The sequence below is a fragment of the Clarias gariepinus genome, chromosome 26 (assembly GCF_024256425.1).
Source record: "Clarias gariepinus isolate MV-2021 ecotype Netherlands chromosome 26, CGAR_prim_01v2, whole genome shotgun sequence".
In the NCBI taxonomy this organism is placed as follows: domain Eukaryota; kingdom Metazoa; phylum Chordata; class Actinopteri; order Siluriformes; family Clariidae; genus Clarias; species Clarias gariepinus.
Window position 1 is genome coordinate 19,042,404 of NC_071125.1, and position 25,036 is coordinate 19,067,439.

General features: G+C 37.3%; 1 protein-coding gene across 1 annotated transcript in view; it reads right to left on the minus strand.

The window, feature by feature from the left end:
- LOC128514158 (contactin-associated protein-like 2) overlaps positions 1 to 25,036 on the minus strand; it is a 208,283-nt gene that overhangs the window by 14,348 nt on the left and 168,899 nt on the right. Inside the window, exons 17-20 of the mRNA XM_053487883.1 lie at positions 10,379 to 10,597; positions 3,794 to 4,030; positions 633 to 854; positions 53 to 186 (exon numbers count right to left, since the gene is read on the minus strand). Of these exons, the coding sequence (XP_053343858.1) occupies positions 53 to 186; positions 633 to 854; positions 3,794 to 4,030; positions 10,379 to 10,597 (812 nt within the window). The remainder of the gene's footprint in view (positions 1 to 52; positions 187 to 632; positions 855 to 3,793; positions 4,031 to 10,378; positions 10,598 to 25,036) is intronic.

Here is a 25,036-nt window from a genome sequence, read left to right on the forward strand (position 1 = left end):
TGTGTGTGTGTGTGTGTGGGAGGGGGTGCAGGTGGGTGATGATGTCTCTCACTTGGACGTGGATTTCTCTTTCTCTTCTAGTGATGTTGAGGCTGTGTGGTTGTCCGTTGGCCAAATTGTGCTGATCCAGATCAACAGTAAAGGGCTCAAGCAGACCGCCGAGGTTATAACGGAGTTGTAAAGACCCTGAGAGAGAGAGAGAGAGAGAGCGAGAGAGAGAGAAAGATCTTATTTGGAGAGGATTAAGGGTGAGCTATTTTGGGTTTTTTAACAAGTGGAAGCAGACTCTACATTTTTCCTGCTCCACTTCGACACACACACAAACATACACACTGCACTCACTTTAAAACTTAGACTGAACTATTTCTATATAAACACGTGTGGTTTCAAGTGTGTCCAAGTCAATACGAGTGAGTGTAACAGGGAGCCATTTAACATTTCTTAGCGCTATTGATGCAACTGAAAGCTCTGCTTTATTCTGCATGCTAAAGTGATATAAATAAATGAATTGCTAAGACACTCCAAAGAACTAATTACACAGCGGCATTCGATTTCAGGCCATTTAGCGAGAAGCTCGGATATTTTGTTTCAAATGTTAAGTCGTCTTTAGTCTGTTCGAGGACTTTGCCTACCGTTGCGTTGCAGCACCACAGCCATGTAGTCAAGGCTACTAGAGCTGATGTACAGGAGGATGCTGGGAGTGCTGGACGTGCTGAAGCTGAAGGTTGCATCCTCTCGGGTAAGGTTCGTGCCAGTGGGTGGAGACTGGATGAGATCTTTTGCCCCCACACTGGACAGCGAGGACATCATGTTATAACGAACCAGCGTCCCTGCCTCAAAGTAAGCTCCTATATCTATGACACAAAGACATAGGGTGCTTTAGTAGAGACAAAGTTTTGTCTGGAAATGTTCCCTCTCCATTCCCAAACTCTTTTCATTAATTGTAAAGTGGTGATGATGGGTTTGAGTAATAACCGCACAATCTGGGAGATTGCAGGCACAGGCATAGACACAGACAAAGGAAAAAAATAAAATGGTTGCCATTATGTGTGCGCTTCTTAGAAGGTGTAAACACAGTCCTTTGTCTTATTGACTATTGAAGACAAGTACGAAAGTGGAAAATTACTCATGTGGCTCGTTTAGCTGAGTAGGACTAAGATATATATGCCTATTACAGCAACAGTAAGATCACAACTAATGCACAAACTGTCAAACTGTTGCGCTTGAGGTAGAATAAAAAAAGATCATGGAAAATAAAAAGAGATAATAATAAAAATTATGTTGTTTGTAGAGGACTTTTCCCACTATAAACTTGGAAATATATCACGCCCAGACCAAAAAATAAAAAAATAAAATCACCTTCTGGATTTAACTAAACAAATATTTAAGAGCCTTCCATTGCACAACTACTGCAGGGACCAGTAGGGTTTAACGGGCAACAGGTAATTTAATACTAACTGATGCATTGTGTAGCTTCTCATTTATCAAACATCCATGTCAGAAGACATATCCTGTGGTAGTGGCAAAGATTTTCACAAGGGTCAAATTACCAGCCAGCATCATGCCAAGAAAACACCTAAAGGGTGTGGCTGAAACTATAAAAAATTGGGTTATGAAGTATAAAAACTGTTAAAAATGGGAAAGGATAGTGGTGAACCATCATCTAAAAGGAAGATAAATTATATGTTTGGTGAAATAAAAAAATATATATATATAAAATTGTTATGTTATGATCTGGGATTGCTTCTGTTGGTCAGGTCTAGGTTTAGCAACAATATGTACCCCAAAAACAATCTGAACTTACTAAATAAAGTGGTTTTTAAATTAAAATAATTAAAATCATTTTTTTTTCTTGCTTGATGGCATGAACATATTTCAGGATATCAATGCCAGGATTCATCTGGACCAAATGGTGAGTGAGTGGTTCAGGGAGAATGAGATATCATTCCCACGCATAAAATGTTTTATATATTAAGTTACAGAAGTTTTTTTGAAACTTATTAAGCCATGGGCAGCAAGACTAAAATTTATTAACTGTCTCTTATATACATAGTGGTGTGAGAAGGTAAATATGCAGTATGAAATGCATGAAATAAAAATAAACCCGTGTTAAATTCAGTGTTACAAGCTGATAAAAGGAAACACATATTTTAAAAGTAAACAAAAGCGTTAGAAGCTTGTTAGCTTTGTAGCCTGCGTTAGCCATAAACATAAGACAGATGATTGAGAAGCAATTCTTAATGATTTAGAGATGACATAGGATTAACAGATATGTTTTCGTGCTGAAAGTGCTTATGGCATCCAGTAAGTAAAGTCCCTTTTGCCACCCAGAACTGGACAAATACAGGAAAAATAATATTAAATAATGTATATGAACCTCGTTATTCTCTCTGAAGCAAACTTCCCTTTCCACAAATGTTTTCTGCAAAAAATATGCAGAAACGATTTTTTTCTGTCAAGAGAGAATTGATCTAATCAAGTGTTTAAACTTGATATTTACCTACTAAACAGATCATCAAAAGTTTACACTACCTCTCATTCCAGGTCAGATTGTTCCGACTGAGGTATTTACATGATGAATTTTAATACCAACTGGGATGTTATTTCCATTATTAGTGGAATATCAAGTCCATGTTCTGTAAATGCACATAATGAGAGGGTGGCATGAGATGTCCCAGTGTCATTTATTACATTGATATTTGACCAAAACATGGTATTGGTGCCTCACCTAGGTAAAAAAAGTGAATTTTTAGATAGGATCATATTTTCATAATACTCAATGCTTCTTACTTCCTGATTCATATATAATATACAGTACATACACATTTATATTTATCAGTTAAAAAGAAACACATTTGACCAAATACAACTTTATCCCCTTTTATGTAGGGCCTTTCAATGGTCTTGTCATACAGATAAAACTTAGCCAATTTAGATTTACCATAAAAAGTAAAAAAAAAAAAATGTAAATACAAAAATTGTTAAGATATTTTAACATTAATTTGACATAATTATGGAAATTACAAATTTGTTTTTGAGGGAAAAAAATCCTTAATTTTGCAGCAAATGCTTTAATTTAAGCAACCATTTTTACAGGTCAAATGATTTTAGAAGCTTACACTAATTTTAGTATCAATATTCAAAGAAATATAAAAAATTTGCATTTTAAATGATTATTGTTTGAAGCGAGACATTTTTGGGGCACATACTGTATACAGTAAAATCATCTCCAAAACAACTGAAGTTAGCAACTTGAACTTTTTAGGAAAGAAAGATTCACTTCCGTGTTGCATAAACTTGTATAATAAACTTGCATAAATAGCTTCTTTGGCACACACATTTTCTGTATTATATGTATTCAATAAAATCCATACCAATATTATGTTTGGGCTGATTATATATCTGTCAATGATGAACTGGTTAAAAAAATTACAGACAAATCAGGTTTTATCTACCAATAGTTACATTAAATGTTGTGGCATGTCTATGAAGGAAATATACTATGCTTTAATAGCTACAGACAGCTGTTCCTTTACCTGCGTCTTACAATGCACTGACATAGAGACATTTTATTGTTAAATCCCTTCTTGGATCACAAGACAAAAAAATCTACCAAACAAGCCCTTGATAAGGCTTGATAACATATTAGAACAAGCTACATGCAATTAACCTTCAAACCTAACCTACTGTCAGATCTAATCAAGTTTCAGGTGAAACAGATATAAAAATTCAGCTGTGCTGCAAGAGTATTTATAATATCCTAATAAAATTAGGCTTATTGCGGAACGCTTGCCTTTAGTGCAGAAGGGTCCGTCATAAGCCGTGTTGCTGCAGTCGCACGAGTAGCCGTTGTATTTCTCGACACACTTCCCTCCATTGCGACAGTACATCCCGAAACTGGTGCAGTGACCCGAACATCCGGGTTTAATTCCGGGAGTGACCTTTGCTCTTTCTTCAAGGTCTAGGGTCACACCGTTCATCTTTAGGGATCGGATGCATCCGAGAAAACCTCTCTGTCCGCCTGCTGCACCTGTAGTATCAATATGAGTTTTCTAAATTAAAACCATAATTCAATTGCTCTTGTCATTCGATTGCTTTTGAACATTAACCCTTAGGAGTCTGAGGGTGTTTTGGAGCCCTGAAGAGATTCTGACTCATTTAAAAACAATACATTCATTTAAATTTTCGAAGACACTTTTTGTTTAGAAAGGCCGTATGCTTGGAGGCGTGAATGATCATGAATAATGCTGTAATTCACACCAGAGAAGACAAAGACCCGCATAATGAGCTGTATAATTACCCCTTTCAGACTATAGATATATTTCTCATGCCTCATATGTCTGTGCAGTATTCGCGGAGTTTCAGTTCATTTTAGTAACGTGTTTCGTGGATGTTTTGTGGATATTGTGAGTATACATGAATAAAAGTAGACCCTTTACAGAGTCAAATGATGTACGACACTAATGTGCATGATTAAACATGACGGAGCATTTTAGACTTTTTTTCATGGTTACCAGAAAAAAATGCACTTTTTGCCGCCGCCGGCAAGTCAGACTCATAAGGATTAAAGAAGCTTGCATGATCAATAAAATGGATACTTTCTAAAGATGAGAGAATCTTAAAATAATGCTCAAATGTCTTTTTTTTTTCATGAATCCTGCCGACTTTAACAACTTTATAGCATTGTCTTCAACACAGTTTTCTGTCATTATAAGATACTGGTACTTTAGCAGCAATGAACTTTAAATAAACTTTTAAAATGACCAGACTATTATAAAACAGCAACATTTCCTAAAACACCAAAACGTTTCCCAAAACATGACAACATTTCCCAAAACACAACAATATTTCCCAAAACAAAATGACTTTTTCCAAAACACAATGACACAAAAACGTGTCCAAAACACATTTTCTATAACACCAAAACATTTCCTAAAACATAAAAAATGTTTCCCTAAATACATTTCCCAAAAAATATTTCCTAAAACACATTTCCTATTCCTATTTCAATTGTTTCTCAAAACATGACACAATTACATTTCCTAAAATACAAAACCATTTCCCAAAACACAAAGACATTTCCTAAAACAAAAAAAAAAGTTGATTAAAAAAATTAATTTTTCCAAGACACAATGACATTTCCAAAACATTTCCCAAGACCAAATGACCAAATTTTCTGAAACACCACGACATTTGTTTATTTGTATTTCAGGAAACTTTGGGAAATGTTGTTCTGTTTTGTGATTTAGGGCCACCGTACAGGAGCAAAGAAAAACATAAAACAAATTCCCCACTACATTCATTTATCAGTTCACATAACAGTAAAATTATTCCACAGTGTGTGCTTGTACTATATATATGTGCATGTGAGTGGTTTGATGCTTCTTTTGTAAAAAGCATAGTCCTTTGGTTCAATTATTGCAACAGCCTATGGCCTGAAGTGTTTTATTCCGGTTACCTCACAGCAATATACTATAGCCAGATTTGCTTAAAATCTATCAATGGACTCCACATTCATTTTTATTTTTCATTTATATCTAATTACATTAAAGGTTGTGGAATGTCCTGAATAGAAGAAACAAGTTATCACTAAAGTCATAGCAGCTATTAATAGCTATTTCTTTAGCAACCTTTATTTTTTTTGCTTAAATGTAGTTTGTTACCAGACAATGACTTTCCTAAACAATGATACTCGAGATTCCTCAGACTAAGAAAACATCATCTAAAATAAACTCTTGGACAATTTTATAATCCTTGTACTTCTACTCTCAAAGTTTCTGGAAACTAACTGTTACTATGGAAACATATTTAAAACAAACACATTCATATGAACTGGTGATTTATTTGCATAACTGGTATATACAGTTAATCAATACATGTATGTTCTGACCAATCAGAATCCAGAAAGAAATGCTTGTAACAAATGAAGATACCTGATACATAAATTAAACATCAGCTCTAAAGACCTCACCTCTGCTAAAGAATACCAGGTAATGGGAAATCTCACCTTTCATTTTTTTCCCCATGTCTCTTTTATTTGATGTCAATCATACACTTGCCTTCTTATCACAGCTGCCTTAATATAGAGGCTCACATACTGAAACCCTTTTTAAGCCTTGTCCTATCAGGGTCCCATATCTGTTTGTGCCAGAATTGTACAGAAATGTTACCTACTGTCGTGACAAGCCCAGGATGATAGTTTTCCTGCGGAGAGGCGTCAGCATGCGAAAAACAAAAAACATGCAGAAACAGAACAGAAAAATAAAAAGCACCACAGAAATATAAATAAGAGACAAGTATACCCTTGTTGTGTGGTATTCTGGGAAAATAATCAGTGATGGCGTGGGGTGATGAAATGTGGAAGCAATGTTCATGTTACCACCACAGAGTTGTCTTATTTCTCTATAACATTACATCTTAAAGTGTTTAATTCTTTTTACACCACAGCAATTTGACTAGATTATGTACTGTATAAATGAACACATTTCCTAAATTATTATGTCAAAGTCTAAAAACTTTACTTTTTATGTGAATATACACTATATGCCAAAAAATTCACTCAGCTGCCTTCACATGCATATGAACTTGAGTAACATCTAATTCTTAATCCATTTGTTTAATATGATGTAGCTATCACAGCTTCAACACTTCTGGGAAGGCTTTCCTCAAGGTTAAGGAGTGTGTTTATGGGAATTTTTGACCATTCTGTCAGGTCAGACACCGATGTTAGACTTGAACTCAAGTTCAAGTTCTTCCACACCAAACTCGCTCATCCATGGCTTTGCGCAGTGTGCAGTCATGTTACAACTTGTGCAAGGAACTCTTAATGCTTCAGCACACCAAGACATTTTGGACAATTTCATGCTCCCAACTTTGTGGAAACAGTTTAGGGACGAGCCTTTCCTCTTCTAACATAAATGGGCACCAGTGCACCAAGCAAGGTCCAAAGCGAGGTGTTCGTGAATCATTGTGTGTGCAGTCCCCACAGTCAGGTGCATCTCTTTTGCAAGTTGGCGTCAAGTTATCCATTGATTTTTAAGGATCAGGTGTTCCACTCGCAGAATATTTACAGGAATGACGGCAGTGGGCTCCGAGCCATCGCGGCTGGGATTGTACTGTAATTCACTTCATTCTTCTTTTTATTTAAATATCTTACTGTGGCTCAGAGTATTATTACTATGTTCTGTCTTCTGATAATGTAAATTGATTTTACACCTTTATAAGTTTCACACGGTAATATACCAGAATAAGCACATTAACATTACACTGATTTGAATTTACCCTTAACATTATACACAATTAGATTTAAGAATACAATAGTGCTGTGGTATAATGAAGAACAAACCACTCTTAATTAGAAACGTTTGACAATCAGAGACACAAGCATGCTGATGTAAAATCAAAAAGCCTTCAATACAGGTTAATTTTAACTTAAATGCAAAAGAAATAAACATTTTTTTATAAAGTTTAAAAGTCAATGCAGAATGAATGCAGAAAACAAAATGAGCTGCTTTATTAATTACTGACTACATATAAATGCGGCACATTCACCAAACCACATACAGGTCAAAACTAATCCAGGATTACATTACCTCTCAGCAACTTTTGCATGAATTTAGTTCCTGAAGCTTAGTGCACAGGGGGTGCAGCATTTTTATTAAAAATATTGACTTCCTGCCGATCCAATACTTTTTATCCTTTTTTAGGTGCTTGTAGAGCAAAATGCTAGAAGACGCATTTGCGTATTGATGAGCCAGTGATACAGGAGCTAATCAGACTCGGACATTTTACTGTGTTTTACAGTATGGTACTAGCTGTAAATGTTGAACACTTCTTTAATAGATTCATCATAATCAGTGAAAATCTAAAGGAGTAATTTAAAAAAAGATTAAACACACAAAACACACATTTACCATTTTTATTGGGGATTTACAGCAGTAAATTTCTAGAGACAATAAAGGATACTCCACTTCCTTTGTGTGCTGAATGAGCCGAGGAACAAAACAGCACAAGAAAAAGCCAAAGCCATTTATTTTCAAGGATAATTACCTTGTGCGAACCAGTGTTCGTACATTCGTGGCCATAATGGGACGTTGAAACTATTTTTAATTGATTATTTTAGCCCACTTTTCTTGGTTATGACTGCTTCAGCGAGCTAGAGTACTTAAGTAAGCAACCTTTCTACCAAATGTGTGTGTATATAAAATCAACCAATTACATGGCAGTTGCTTCAATGCATTTAGGGGTGTGGTCCTGGTCAAGACAATCTCCTGAACTCCAAACTGAATGTCAGAATGGGAAAGAAAGGTGATTCAAGCAATTTTGAGCGTGGCATGGTTGTTGATGCCAGACCGGCCCGGTCTAAGTATTTCACAATCTCCTCAGTTACTAAGATTTTCACGCGCAACCATTTCTAGGGTTTACAAAGAATGGTGTGAAAAGGGAAAAAACATTCAGTATGCGGCAGTCCTGTGGAATCAAAAATGCCTTGTTGATGCTAGAGGTCAGAGGAGAATGGGCCGACTGATTCAAGCTGATAGAAGAGCAACCTTGACTGAAATGACCACTCGTTACAACCGAGGTATGCAGCAAAGCATTTGTGAAGCCACAACACACACAACCTTGAGGCGGATGCACTACAACAGCAGAAGACCTCACCGGGTACCACTCATCTCAGCTACAAATAGGAAAAAGAGGCTACAATTTGCACGAGTTCACCAAAATTGGACAGTTGAAGACTGGAAAAATGTTGCCTGGTCTGATCAGTCTCAATTTTTGTTGAGACATTCAAATGGTAGAGTCAGAATTTGGCGTGAACAGAATGACAACATGGATCCATCATGCCTTGTTACCACTGTGCAGCCTGGTGGTGGTGGTGTAATAGTGTGGGGGATGTTTTCTTTGCACACTTTAGGCCCCTTAGTGCTAATTGGGCATTGTTTAAATGCCACGGGCTACCTGAGCATTGTTTCTGACCATGTCCATCCCTTGTCACAAAGCTCAGTCATTTCAAATTGGTTTTTTGAACATGACAATGAGTCCACTGTACTAAAATGGCCCCCACAGTCACCAGATCTCAACCCAATAGAGCATCTTTGGGATGTGGTGAAACAGGAGCTTCGTACCCTGGACGTGCATCCCACAAATCTCCATCAATTGCAAGATGCTATACTATCAATATGGGCCAATAGTTCTAAAGAATGCTTTCAGCACCTTGTTGAATCAATGCCATGTAGAATTAAGGCAGTTCTGAAGGCGAAAGGGGATCAAACACCGTATTAGTATGGTGTTCCTGATAATCTTTTAGGTGAGTGTAGACGTCATCTAAAACCTCTATATACCTTTCAGCATTCATAGTCCCTTCCAAAACTTCCAACTGCCAATAATATATTATTATTATAAAACTATGCACCCCCATACCATTAGAGATGCTGTCTTTATGACTGAACGCTGATAAAACACTGAAAGGTCTCTCTCCACTTTAGCCTGGAGGACACGGCGTATGAGATTTCCAACAAGACTGTCAAATTTGGCTCGTCTGACTATAGAACAGTTTTCCACTTAAAAACAACCCATTTTAAATGAGTTTCTGGACCATGTTCACATATGGCTTCCTTTTTGCATGATAGAGCTTTAGTTGGTACCTGCAGATGGCACAGCGGATTTACCAACATTGGCTTCTGGAAGTATTCCTGGGGCCATTTAGTATGTCAATGACACAATCATGCTGATAAGTGATGCAGTGTCATCGGAGAGCCCAAAGACCATGGACGTCCAACAAGGGTCTTTGTCCTTATACCTTATGCATAGAGATTTCTCCAATTTCTCTGAATCTTTTTATAATGTTATGCACTGTAAATGATGAGATTTGCAAAGTCTTTGCAATTTGATCTTGAGGAACATTGTTTTCAAAGTTTCCCACAATCATTTTATGCACTCTTTCACAGATTGGAGAACCCCTGCCCATCTTTACTTCTGAGAGACTCTGCCTCTTTAAGACATCTCTTTTCTAGCTAATCATGTTATTAACCTGATACTAGATGTTCTCTAAGCTGAATCTTTCCAAAATGTTTTGCTTTTTCAGCCCATTGTTGCCACTGTCTGAACTTTACTGAGACCTTGGCTCTTTAAATTTGAAATAAGCCAATTTATTGGATAAAAGTGTAAAATATCTCAGTTTAAACATTTGTTATGTCCTCTCCGTATATTTAGAATCAAATATTGGCTCATATAATTTAAAAGTTATTTAGTTAAAATTTTCTACAAACTTAAAAAACGTCCCAACTTTTACAGAATTCGGGTTGTGTACTGTATAGTGTGAGAGTGCATGCGTGTGTGTGTGTGTGTGTGAGAGAGAGAGAGAGAGAGAGCTTCTTACCCACATACAGCTGGCTGTAGAGCTCCAGGCGTGTGTGTCCCTGTGCAGGTGCAGCTCGAACCTGTCTGTAGTGCTGATCCAGCTGAAGCACAGCCTCTTTGACAATTCTCTCGGCACTGACTCGATGCCACTGATCATCATTTAGTGGTGCTGGTGAATGAACATTCAGCTCCACCGGCCCGTTGCCAACATCAAAGGAGAAAGTAACAATGTTGGGTGCTGGAGAGAAACAAGAAAACAAACAGTTTCAGGTACAAAAAATAAAAATAATTTAAAGAAATTGCGGAATGTTCATAGAAACAAATGCAGCAATGGGTTCTGTTCCATCATGTCCAGGTCTGTCATTCAAAAAAGCTCAGTCTACTTTAAAACATACAGGATGTTTTACTCTAGCTAAGTCACATGACTGTACTGTGCTGTGCTTGAAGTCTTTTTCTGAGGTTCAGCAGACACTTCACATTATCTTAGACTATTAAATGACACATTTATAAAGATGCTGTTTAACAAAGTAGAACTTACAATAAAACCGGTGATGTGGTAATGTTATTAATTAGGACACATTTATTTAACATTTCTTGTGTCATTCAGTGTGTCAGGAAGGTTTGAATATTACTTTCATATGCTATAACAGCATAGTCTGTCACGTTATTCCTTAATATACTACAGCCCTGCTAAAAGCTCAATTTTGCTATGAAGATATAAAGTAATCCCAGTAAAAAATATTCAGTTTAGAGCTTCTAATTGGTGCAGCAATAGCAAATAGCTTACCAATAACTTATTTTAAAGTACTGTAGATTATTAAATCGGCCATAACTGTTCGTAACATCGCATTTACTCAACATTTAGATTTTATTGAATAACACTGGGCTCTCGGTTTAGGTACTGTATTTTACACGCCCTCACGGACTGATGCTAATGTGTTTGCTCTAATGAGCCATGTTTTATCTTATAGTGATGCTTTACAACACTGCTTTTTATTAGCACTATGGTTTTGGAACATAGAAGATAATCTGGTTTTAAACTTCCTGCAATAAAAGTAAAAATACAATGAACAGTTCAATCATTTTTGAAGGTTCAGTTTTCATAATCTACTTGCCTGTTTTTTTGGAGCAATGCTGTCAATAAGAACACACGAGTGATCATTTGTGTTTTTTGGGAGGTTCTGGTGCTTTGTAGGTGTTACGGTTGTTTTTGTGTCTTCCATATACGCTGTGTAGTAAACTATCGTGTTGTAATGCATTTAGCCACGCCCACCTCAAGGGGAAAAAGCTCTACATTAGTCCAAAAAAGTGCTAGATGCTATGATGTAATCTGAGACATAACTGTACGTTACTTCTACTTAACGTTTGAATTTCATTTATAAGAGCGAAAGCAAGTTTTGACCAAAACCTTTCTTTTATTCATGGAAATGTACACATATAGAGGTAAGTTGAGCTACGCACACATTGTGAGGATTGACACTGTAGGCATGCCTGTAGTTTATACAAAGTTGATGAATCAAATGTTATTCAGATAGTTTTGAGGTATTCGCTAGTGTAGGGTAGAGTTCGCCTAAAAAAGATCCATATCTTATTTATGCAAGATTCTAATTTAGATATTTTTGTGTGATATCTCGAGTGAAGACATTATTAATTCACTTAAAATTTCACAAAAATACAAACAAAAAAAATCCACAAGGGTTAAAAAAAAGCTATTTAAACCCAATATTAAATGCATACGTACGAAACACCATTAATTATAATACAATCCTTAGTGAAAAGTTTTTTTCAACTGTATAAATAAGCAAAATATTGCTCTACTGACCGAGCAAGCTGAACCAATTTTTCGGTGAACTGCCAAACAGAAAAAGCATCTGAAGTACATTACTGAAAAACAATGACATCACACAATACAGCTACGGATAGCTCTAGTTTATAACTCAATTTGCTTAAATAAAACGTCTACTAAATCTTGCAGAAGATGGTTAAATGCTGTTTACTTAGTTTCAGTGTCTACCCGACTCTGGAGATCGGCTAATACGATTAACTCCGGGAATGGAAGTTGGAGTTTAATTGAATGCCATCAGGATGGAAAGTGGTGCGGGAAATCTTTCAGTAATTGGTTGCTGTTCTGAAATAATTGCTTATACACAGCTGCTTGTGTTCGAGATGCCAAGAGCAGTATGAAAAAAGCAAACTAAGCTGTTTTTTTTGTGTTGTTTCTTCCTAATCTTTTTAAAAAACACTGACACCATGTCACCACGCAGGCATTCTACTGTACATGCTTACGCTTTATAAAGTGAAAGTGGCTTTTTGTGTGATTTATAATTTATGAATCATGTTATAGGTCATAACAGTCAGACAGCAGGTTAAAGGACAAAACTAAAATAGATTGTTTTACTGGCGTTTTTCTCATCATGATTGTTGAGAGGAAATGAGTAACATGGAAAAGTGCAGGTCTGCTGCAGGAAGCTGAATAGCACCAAGCTGCATATAGGGGGCGCTGGTTATCCATTTGTAACTCTAAGTCACATGACGTGCTTGATGCTCTGTGGATCTTTGAAAACAGGGAGAATAAAGACGAAGAGAGAGGGGGAAAGGGAGCAGAGGAAGAGCAGTCCAGATGCCTTTAAGTACACTATGAGTGAAATAAGTATATAGTGGTCAGTGTAGATTACTTGTAGTGCACTTCATTCTTTGCGTCATTAGGAGGAGGGGAGTGTCAAGTATAAAAACAAGCCTGAACAACTGAGCCATGAATTGGAAATACAATACTGTATATGCACATACATAGTCTAAATTGACCTGATCTCTTAAAAAGAAGAAGAAAATAATCACCAAGAGGTGTGGTAATGCTACCTGACAAGAGGCGGTGTTGCTGTCAATGATTACAATGGTTTGATAATGAAGTGATGTATTCTACTTTTTTTCTTTTTTATAAGGTTGTGTAGCAAGTTACTTTTGTTATCTCTTAACCTTTTGTTTAAAAGGGCAACACATTTGTAGAGTGATTAGGAGGGTAATTTTGCCGCTATCTAAGGGATACAAAAATAAATGCACTCTTTGGCTCTGTTCACATTATAAGTCTAAAGTGAATAAAATCTAATTTTCTTAAACCTATTGTGACACACATCAGATTTTTTTATCGCTGTCTAAATGCACAAATCTGATCAGATGAGCACTTTCGTCTGTGATCCTAGATTAAATATATATCCAATATGTAGTCATCCAACTTGAAAGAGAATCGTCAGATCACAGAATTCATGAGCCTTTTTCCTGTGCAAATGCGCAAGGCCGTAATGCCATCAGTCAGCACCGACAGCGCAGGGATTTCTGGGAATAGCTGCTAAAACAACTAAAATGAGGTGTCTAGCTTTTCTTCTGGATCCCAACAAATACAGCCTACTAGCTGCTTGCCATTCTCTAGAGCAAAATCCAAGACATATTTTTGCCAAAATCACACTGTTGTTTAAAATGCTCTGTGGTCAGACAAATATGATGTTTTTTACCCAGATGTTATAAGCAAAGACATATTGTTTTAGAGGACAGACACATCCACATTAGAGTCAGATAAAAAAAAAATCACTTGTGATTATGAATGTGAACCGTCATGACATGCAAATCCGATCTGACAGAACAGTGTGTCTTGTAATGTGAAAAGCTTTTGTGTTGGTCCCAAACATCCACAAAACCGGGGAGGATTATGTCAATGAATGACAATCTCTGCCAGATTAAATATATGGACCTGGTGATCCACTGTGGTGACCACTAATGAGAGAAGATAAATGGTTCAACAATGGGTGTTTAGGCATGTGTGTATGCCCTGTGATTAACTAGCACCTTGTCCAGGGTGTACCCCGCCTCGTACCCTAACTCAAAAATGACTACTAAACACTACAACAGAACCGTTAGGTAAGACAATTGATCAGGGCTTAAATAGTTTTTATTTTCCCTCAACACACTATGATATAAGTGTTATTCTTCGCATCAGATGTATGTCATAGTTTCCTTGTTGGAAAATGATTCATTTTTGGAGTAAAAGTATTTATTTTGTGATGTCCAAAAAACCTCGACCACTTTAAATCTGGAGTTCCGGCAGGCTGTAAACAAGTCCCGAGGCAAAACATCTGTTTAGTTATTGCATGCTTCAAAAGACTGAGACAGAGTAAGCTCAAATTTCCTATGCATATACTGTAGATAACTTACTTTGAAAGATGATAACAGTCTTTTTTTTTTAATGAAAGCTATTTTTGCCCAATAGTCAGACTGGCTTCTACACTTTTTGTTTTTTACTGTCTTGAATATAAAAGTACTGAAGTACACCCTTAGTCCTGAAGACTGGGTGAAAAACTTAACTCCTGTTATAAAGCGATGACTTCCAATACCACTGAATAAACATCTCTTTATAAGAAAACTTTGTGAACAATGAATACATGTTCATGTGTATTTTTTTTATCTGGCTTCAAAAATGTTGAATTCTCTAGGTATATTCAAATTTGATTTCTAAGCTGAAAAATAAAATCATATTCAAAAAGAATCATTAGGATAAATATATATTGTAACACAGGTGTTTTCAATGACAGTTCTCAGTCCCTCCAATATCACAGGTTTAAGTTTCACCATATTCAGCTTTTTAGCTCATTGTAAAGTTGAATCAAAGGCAGGAGGACTTGAAACTCTAAAGGCAGCGTGGGTCAAGGACTAGAGCTTTACAGTGCAGTGCTTCCCACAGGTCTGAAATATATTTTCGGTGGTAGCCAGTGGAGTGGGCAGGCATTACCTGCCAGTACAAAGTGGTCTCCTACATACAGTACAACAAACAACAAATACATGTGACCTTTAACAACATTTTTATATTTTTAATATTCCTATTAATTTCACATTTCAGAGATCTGAACTACAACCCCCACCCCCCTCTCCATCCTAATGAAGTTGAAAAATTAAAAATTAAACACTCTTTGGTGTACAAAGATGGTACTGTTTGTTAGAGCACATAGCCTTTAAAAAACAGAACATTTTTAGCTTTTTCCTTTACTATGTTTTAATGGGATTTTTAATAGGATTGTGCAGTATACATATAACATACACAGATAAATAAATAATGATAATAAAAGAGGGTAACATGAGCAAAGAAATAGCACCAATTTATAGGATCACATGTTTTTATGGTTGTTGTAAGTTGTATCTGTAACCAAAAACCAATAATATACATATTTTGCAAATTGTATCTTTTACATTTGTGCAATGTCATTCTCATGTACAGGTGGTTTTCACTAAAATGCTCCCCCAAAAATCCTGGAGACATTTTAAGCGCACAACATACGACTAGCGCAGATCCATTGGATGGGAAAACAATGTGTGTGCCAGCACCGCATCCCCTGGTAATAAACTTAAAACAGAAAAAAAGGGCAAATAAATAATAATAAAAAACTATATTCATTTACAGTACATCTTACAGAGAAAGGGTAGAGAGAGAAAGAGAGAGAGAGAGGTATAGGGGTTTGTGTGTGTCCCTGTGGGGGAGGTTGTTTGTTTGCCAGGTAAAAAGAATCTCGAACCAAATCTTTATTCCGAAATCCAGACCTAGGGAAGGAACACTCCAAAACATTAAGAAATAAAATAGGAAATAAATCTGGAACATGGTCATCTTAGGCAGAATAACAAAATTTACAAACGCTAGGTTTGGCACGACTTCGGAAAGTCTTGGATTCATGGAACCAGGAGGTAAAATCAGTAAGTCTAAAACCAAGGATGTACTGTTCAGTATTTAGCAAAATAAGAGTATTAAAATCATCACCTTTGCATATTATTGTAATATAGTTATATATGACATATAATTATATTGTAACTTAATACACTCCTAAAACAGCATCTGGAGTTAGAAGGATTTTGATAGAATGATGTTGGGTTGAATGAATGATCCCAAACAACATTCCAAATTCAACCTCAAAAAAAAAAAAAAAAAACATCTGTTTGCCCAACACACAACCGCATTACCTCTGTAGTCCCTTAAGTTTCTTACAGATTTAAAAAATCTCTACTGGAGAACCAGATGAGCACCACAGTCTCCTGTATCTCTTCTACTTAAAGTGCTTGCATGTTTCTTGATAGGTATACAGTAGTGTCATCACTGTATCATGATGCAAGAACATCATGCTCTCAAATGCAGAAAAAAACAGTTGTAGGGAGAGTAGCAGCAAGAAAAAATAGAGAAGTATCCTTGCGATATCGTGTACAGTATAGCTTTGCTAAGTATCTACACTGCTATAGTCATGTTCACACAGCATAAAAATTACAGAATGTATAGTGACACAAAACAGATCTCCAATATTGTATGTTCTTTTTCCTCCTTTTGGCTACATCCAGATTTACCAATTTGGTAAACTACAGTTGCCTGGTATTTATTGTATTTGGAGGATTTACTGTATGTTTGTGATTTTATTTAATAGCATCAGCAGCAGGATGTCTTGAGGACCAGTGGTTAGCATGCAGTGAGATTGAGATTGGGCTTCACACAAGACACTGGCTTAGTTGTTAAAAAGTCAAAAATCAGCTGTGTAAACATTTTAGGGATTCAGTTCAGTTGCAATATACTGTAAACCTCACTCACAGTCTATACTGCTTTATTCTGTGTACAGGCTCGCGGGGGGCCTGAAACCTATCCCAGAGTTCCAGTTAGCCTAATCTGCATGTATTGGGACTGTAGGAGGAAAAGCATGGGGAGAACATGCACACAGAGATGGGAATCAAACCCAGCAGAGAATCGAACCCAGACCCCAAAGGTGCAAGTCGACAACCACTAGTGCTAACCACTAAGCCATCGTGCCGCCACCAATATACTGTAAACCTAAATGCTATTATTAAATACTGTTTGAAGTCATATTTGCAACATTGTATTTGCGTTATATCCCTAACAACTTGTCCCACTGTCACAGAAGCAACGCTGGTCTGACACTATTTCAGCAAAAATAATTCTAGCTTTCAAAAACAACCTCCTGTAATAACAAACAACCTGTAATGTTTTGACAGTTAGAAATTCTTGCTGGAAACACTTACTTTACATTAGGGTTTTATATTTTATTGTACTTTGTTGTACTTGAGTTAAAATCATCTTTTATGCTAATGTTATCATGCTTTGTTATCAAAACAAGTTTCTCCCATATAGTAATGTGTAAAACTTGGTACCCCTTCTTCTAATTCTATGTGTTTTTGTTAAAACATAATAAAAATGATCTAATCATAGCATTAGGAAAATATAACCTTAGACAAATATTGACCTAACTTTCTTTCAACGTGCCATTATTTATTTAACAAAAATGAAACCAAAAAGAAAAAAAACATGTCGGTAATACTAAGTATCTCCTTACTGCTTCCATGGGATTTAAGGGGTGCTACTAATCATCAGGCCTTTATTAATTGATCATGTTTGGTGTTAATGCCCAGCAGAAGTGCCTCATACCCAGTGCCAAGCATGGCGGTGGAGGGGTGATGGTGTGGGCTTGTTTTGTAGCCCCAGGATCTGGGTACCCTGCAGTCACTGAGTTGACCATAAACTTCTCTGTATATTTGCCTAATACTGAGACCTGCTATGATCAGATTATTTAAATATTTTTATTATGCTTTTATACACACACTAAAAAAAACAAAAAACAGAATTAAGTAGTGGGTACTAACTTTTACACATGATTGAAATGTGTATAATATAGTACTTTATAGCTAAAGTGCATTTTGAGGAAATTTGAGCCCAACCTTTGGTGTTTCCGCAATGCGGAAATTCTCATTAATTTGGCATTGTCACAAAAATTGTAGTGAAGCTTTTGATTTCTTGTTTTGAGGTCAACCATTTTACCGTCATCAATTACTTCTGGAATAGTTACACCATTGTAACCTTATTAGCAATGTCTAATTAAACTTAAAAAAAAGGATGGTATAATAAGTGTACATCAAATGCTAAGCCCTTCTTTGCAAAACCCAGCCCAGGTCTGCCCATGAACATAAAACAAAAGAATAAAACTATGTTTTTAATATATTTTTCCATACATTTTTTATTTTATTTTATTTTAGTACAACCTAAGTGCATAATTATGTGCAAATCTAATTCCACCAACCTCTTGGCCTTATAATAAAAATAGTCTGGCAATCCCCCCTGTGATCTTTGGAGCCTTCCCGAGGTGGCCATGGACCTTCTGTTAGAAACCTTGTCTTTAAAGTATGCTTAGTAAAGATGGTAGTTCTTGACTTGATGATGGTTTGCAGTTCACAGCTGAAAAAAAGGCTTTGATTCGGGAAAGCATAATTGTGATAAAGGGGAAAAAGCTTGTTAAATCGAGCACAAGGTGTTTAAGCCGTTACTGTGTAGCTGGAGTTAATAGCCTGGTTAGACTGTTGATATTAAATCCGGCGGAACCACTGAGAACTTCACACATTTCCTTTCCAAAACACTTCAGCTGAGCAAAACACAAACACCGTAGATGGCTGATATGATCAAACCCTTTCTCAGACTCATATCTAACTTACATATCATTGTGATGTGAACATTTTCAACACTGTAATAGATTTTATTAAAAGCACTACTGGATAGTACACGCTAACGTGATTTCAATCTCGCTTTAGGACAGTTACAGTAATTTAAAAAAAGAGAGTAAACAAGAGGGTCGGATTAAAAGAATGGGTTGAAATCTTTAATCTCATGAAATGGACTGGAGCTGGTTCAGATTACTCATCATTTATAAAAGGGTTATGTTGGATGTAAATTGGATTATGTTGGGCTGGAGGTACAGTAGACGTGTTGAAAAAATATCCACATGCAACTTTATGTGTCGATCTAGGAAAAGCCTTAATGGCTTCTCTTTTTAATGTATCCTAATTGCAAGTATTTAAAAACTTCCTTTGCCAGTACACCTACTGTAAAGATGCCAAAACCCTGACTGTGTAAAAACTCTGCATTTAATGAAATGCAATAAAAGATCATTTAAAAATGACTTTACTGTACGTATATTGGAATATGCCTATGATATGCATACAGTGGGGCAAAAAAGTATTTAGTCAGCCACCAGTTGTGCAAGTTCTTCCACTTAAAAAGATGAGAAAGGCCTGTAATTTTCATAATAGGTATACATCAACTATGAGAGACAAAATAAGAAAGAAAAAAAAACAGAAAATTACATTGTAGGAAGAATTTATTTGCAAATTCTGGTGAAAAAATAAGTATTTGGTCACCTACAAACAGGTAGTATTACTAATACAAGCTACCTGTATTAATGGCATCTGTTATCAGTATGAAAGACACCTGTCCACAACCTCAAACATTCACACTCCAAACTCCACAATGGCCAAGACCAAAGAGCTGTCCAAGGACATCAGAAACAAAATTGAAAACCTGCACCAGGCTAGGAAGACTGAATCTGCAATAAGTAAGCAGCTTGGTATGAGGAAGTCAACTGTGGGAGCAAGTATTAGAAAATAAAAGACATACAAGACCATTGATAATCTCTCTCGATCTGGGGCTCCAAGTAAGATCTTGGAGGTCAAAAAGATTATAAGAACTGTGAGCAAAAATCCCAAAACCACACAGGGGGGACCTAGTGAATGACCTGCAGAGAGGTGGGACCAAAGTAACAAAAGCTACCATCAGTAACACACTGCACCACCAGGCACCCAAATCCTGCAGTTCCAGACATGTCCAGGCCCGTCTGAAGTTTGCTAGAGAGCATTTGAATGATCCAAAAGAGGATTGGGAGAATGTCATATGGTCAGATGAAACCAAAATAGAACTTCTTGTTTGAAAGATAAAGAATGCAAAGTTGCATCCAAACAACACCATAGTTACTGTGAAGCATGGGGGTGGAAACATCATGCTTTGGGTTTTTTTTTCTGCAAAAGGACGAGGACGACTGATCCGTGATAAGGAAAGAACGACTGAGCCAATGTATCATGAGAATTTGAGTGAAAACCTCCTTCCATCAGCAAAGGCACTGAAGATGCCAAGTGGCTGGGTCTTCCAGCATGACAATGATTCCAAACACACTGCCTGGGCAACGAAGGAGTGGCTTCGTAAGAACCATTTCAAGGTCCTGGAGTGGCCTAGCCAGTCTCTAAATCTCAACCCCATAGAAAATCTTTGGAGGGAGTTAAAAGTCTGTGTTGCCTCAGGTTGTCAGGTGACCTAGCGACAGCTTTAAACCATCACTGCTCGAGAGAAGATCTGTATAAAGGAATGGGCCAAAATACCAGCAGAAGACTTACAGAAAATGTTTATATAAAAAAAATACTTATTTTCCACCACAATTTGCAAATAAATTCTTTAAAAATCCTACAATATGATTTTCTAAATATTTTGGCTCTTATAGTTGAGGTATACCTGTATAATGAAAATTACAGGCCTCTCTCATCTTTTTAAGTAGAGAAACTTACACAATTGGTGGCTGACTAAATACTTTTTTGCCCCACTGTATATATTCAATTGAATTCAATTTTATTTATATAACACTTTTAACAATGGTCATTGTCTCAAAGCAGCTTCACAAAAATGAAAAGGAAATTTAAAAAGAACATTTATGGAAGTGTTTATGTGTGGGAAAAATATGTCTAGATAATAATAAGATTGTCCCTGATGAGCAAGCCAAGGGTGAAGGCAACAGTGGCAAGGTAAAACTCCCCAAGGGGGCAATAGGAAGAAACCTTGAAAGGAACCAGACTCAACAAGGAACCCATCCTCATTTGGGTGATAACGGATATAAATTATATAATATCATGTATGTTATGCAGCTGAAAGTTTATTATAACGGAAGTAATTTAAATTAACATGATGTCCAGTTCAGCACAGTGATGAGTCGGCAGGTGCAGAGGGCAGATGGGGTCTGGATCGCTGGGAGCACAGGAGTAGCATGTGTAGCTCCAAACCATCATGAAGTAGAATCCAGCTAAAGCTGGTCCTTTTCTAGATGCCTCAGGATATTTGCAGGGTGGGCTTTTGGTCTACTGAAGCCGGCTCCAGATGCCTCGGAATGGGTAAAAAAATAAAGAACAGGTGGAAAGAATTGGCGTAGTTGCCATTCAGGATAGATATACTGGAGTACAAGGTTTTGGGATGAATTACATGTATGCCAGAAAAAAGAGATGCGTCTTGAGTCTACTTTTAAACTGGGAAACTGTGCCTGAGCCCCGAACATCTGGAAGGCTATATTCCAAAGCTTTGGAGCTAAATATGAAAACGCCCTACACCCTTTTGTAGATTTTGATATTCTGGAAACTACCAGAAGTCCAAAGTTTTGTAATCTTAAGAAACGTGGTGAATGGTAGCGTATCAGAAGACTGGGGAGCTAAAATATTTAAAGCCTTGTATGTAAGTAATACTATTTAGTAATTTATTCTAACCTGAACAGGTAGCCAGTCCAGGGATGATAATATTGGGGTTATATAAACATATTTTCTTGATCTAGTTAGAACCCTGGCGGCTGGATTTTGGACTAACATATACAAGAAAAGTCAAGCCAGGACTTTTTATTGTGCAGATAACAGATCGCAGTAATGAAAGTTAAAAATGTCTTTATTTTACCACATAATCCCCTCTCCACTAATGCACTTATGCCAGTGTTTCACTAGTGCTTGGACACCATCAAGGCAGAAAGTTTTCTCGCTATGCCACACCCATGATCGGACTGATTGCTTCATGTTTAAAACGCTGGCCTCCGGCGGAAAATGGCAAATGGCTTAGAGTGAGGTGAGGACTGTACAGTTCCCTTTCAAAAGCTACACTCGATGCTGCACGAAAGCGCTATGGGAAACATTTCATTGTGACCGGTTGTGAAGCACGTGTGTCTCAAACATGGCAAAAATTTTGGCATATATAAATTAATAATAAAATTTTTGACCTGGAGGTTATAAATAGGCATGAACCGGAAACATCCTCAAATCTTTTCGTCTACAGGATCCGCTTTGTAAGTCTGTGTGTGTGCAAGCACTTTTTTAAAAAGAAAGCAAAAATAGGAATTGTCTCGTGTTTGGGGAAAGAGCACGCTATCTCAGGCTGGAGGGAGCAGGTAAGTATTGCGATTCCTCCTTATTAAAGTCCCTCGAGCTTGGGTTTGCCGTTTTTTTTTTAAACAAAACGATGCTTTTTTTGCGTGCATATCTGGCGGAAGCGCACAAGACAGCATTTTTCGTTTGTCTCGCTCTTCCGCCGGATCATGAGTCTTTTACCTTCCACTTCTCAAGCGCGCTTCGGCGCTTCTTGTGAAGGGGGGAAAAACTTCACTTTGGAAGTTTTTGGAAACCATCACTTCAGAGCGCTTTTCTAGTGATGAGCCAGTGTGCTAGTTGTTGTTAGAGGTTGTAACGCGCGGTCTAACGCGTACACCTCGATTCGCCGTAGAAATAAATAAATAAAATAAATCCCTCAAATGCTCAAGGTCAGACGACAAGTGCCTGTCGGGTGGCCGGAGAAGGGGGCCTCAATGAAGGCCCTTCCCCTTCCTGGCGACCTCCATGAATTACCTCTTTCATGAAATACAGTAGTTGATCAATTGGAATGGTTATTACCGTCGCGCTCACCGCCGCGTGAAAACGTCAGCGGCCAAAATAAATTAGTTGCATTTCAAAGTCATTCGTAAAATGGCCGCCAGGTGGCGCAAAGTGACATTTTCGCTCGTTGCAGTAAATACAACAGTGACCGTTATACAGCGTATCTCTGTATCTGTTTATTGTTATTTAAGTTCTGGATTATTTCAGGTACTTTAAACACATTGTTGGGTTGCTCATGTTGGCTCATATGAGATGTAGTTTACAAATGAACACCTGGTTGGGTTATTTTGACCCAACAACTGGTTTATTCATTATTCTTTCCTTTCTCCAAATATCAGCCTGCAGAATGTTTGAAATATTACTGTTATTGTGTCACAGGTGTAGTTTTAAGAGTTGTTTAGGCAGGAATGCGTGTGTATACAGCTCAAAACCTCCATCAGTTGTTAAAGATAGCGGCTATTTAGAAAAAATGCCCAGTGATTTCTGAGCTTCAGGAAATCTCCCGGCGCTCTGCGCATAACACCGGGCCAACTCATGTCGGAAAGAATTTATAAACGGTTTCTAAACGTGGGCTATTGTTTTTTTTTTTACTTATAGTATTTTTTGATTTAATTTAAATTAGGTTTGGGCTCAGGACTTCAGAATCGTGATTCTCCTCTTTAATTTACTCCATAGTTTTAATCAGCGCTCAGCCGCATGCATTATGTTTTCCAGAGCGCACCGGCAGAAGTAGAATAATGATTATGAACGCGTCGGGAAAACAGCAAGCAGACTTAAAAAAAAAAACGTTTGCGTTCATTTTCTGACGCGCTCAAGTTCACCAAAAACAATACAGAGCAGCACAGCTTACAACACTTACAAAATCACAACACTTACAAAATCACAACGTTTTTTCATTATTGTGAGTGCACTTAAATAAAAGTTAAGTCTTATAAAGGCATGTAGTCTTATATAGTTTTATTATATAGTTTTTGCACATTAATCTGACAGCAGTTTTTTCAGCCTGTCACGGCGTGCGCCCAAATCAATATCGCTCCTCGCTCACTAGTTAGGCGGCCTCCCCTTCAGACATGCGAAGCAGCGGGACCGCAGAATTACACATGACTGGTGAGCTATCGTTGCTATCGTTGCCTGGGCTTGCACCCCGCGCTATAAAATACTCGGGGTTTGTTGGGCTACAGTGGATTTACTACGCGCTGTGTATGCAGCGCGCGTGCAACAACGCGGAAGTGCGGCATGCAAGCAGGGCAAATGGAACGCGCCCGGGGACTTCAAAGGAGCGAGAGGTGGGAGGGGCCGGGCCGGCCATCTGCGGAGAGCAGAGTCAGCGCGAGCAGACGGATGGCCATTGCACTCACACCGCGTAGTAAAATCCACTGTAACCCAACAAACCCCAATCATCACCAGCCGTGCCTTATTCCGTCATGTCATGTGGGCATTATAAGCTTTGTATTGAAAACTTCTAACTAAAAAGTGGCAGCTGGCACGCCTAAAAATAGACGCAGGTTATTTTTTAATAATCTAAATAAAACCCCTCCGATTTAATTTCCTATAGTCTAACCAGCGCTCAACCGCACGCATAGTTTTCCCGAGCGCGAGGAATTTTTTTGTGCTAAATAATGTTTATGCAGTATAAGAATTCCTATTAATCCTGGGTTGTTCTTTTAGTGTCACTATAGTGCTTTACAATGCCAGACAACATTCAAATACAAATGATTCACCCTCCCCAGGTGTGAATCGGCTGTTCTCACCTATACATTCAGAGGAACTGTAATGGACCTCTCCACACTTTAAAAACCACTTGAATCTGAGGCTCTTCTGGAGACTTTCAGTGATTTCAATTCGTGTAATTTTAATCTCCTGGATTCTAGATTCTAAAGTTGACATTGTTACCTTTTTTAATCATTGGAATGGAAGAACTTGTTATTTTCCTTATGATAGCATAAATTGCATTGTTTTTAATCAGTCTATACACAATAATATTATTTGGTATTTATTTATTTATTTATTTTTTAAACGGGTATGGGGGCTATCTTGGTTCATTAATCTCCGTGCCTGGTTTAGTATTCAGTGCGCATCTGTTATATTACAACTATCATAACACTCAAATACCTTTTATTGGGGGTTAAGTGACTGATGTGCCTAACATTTTTCAGCT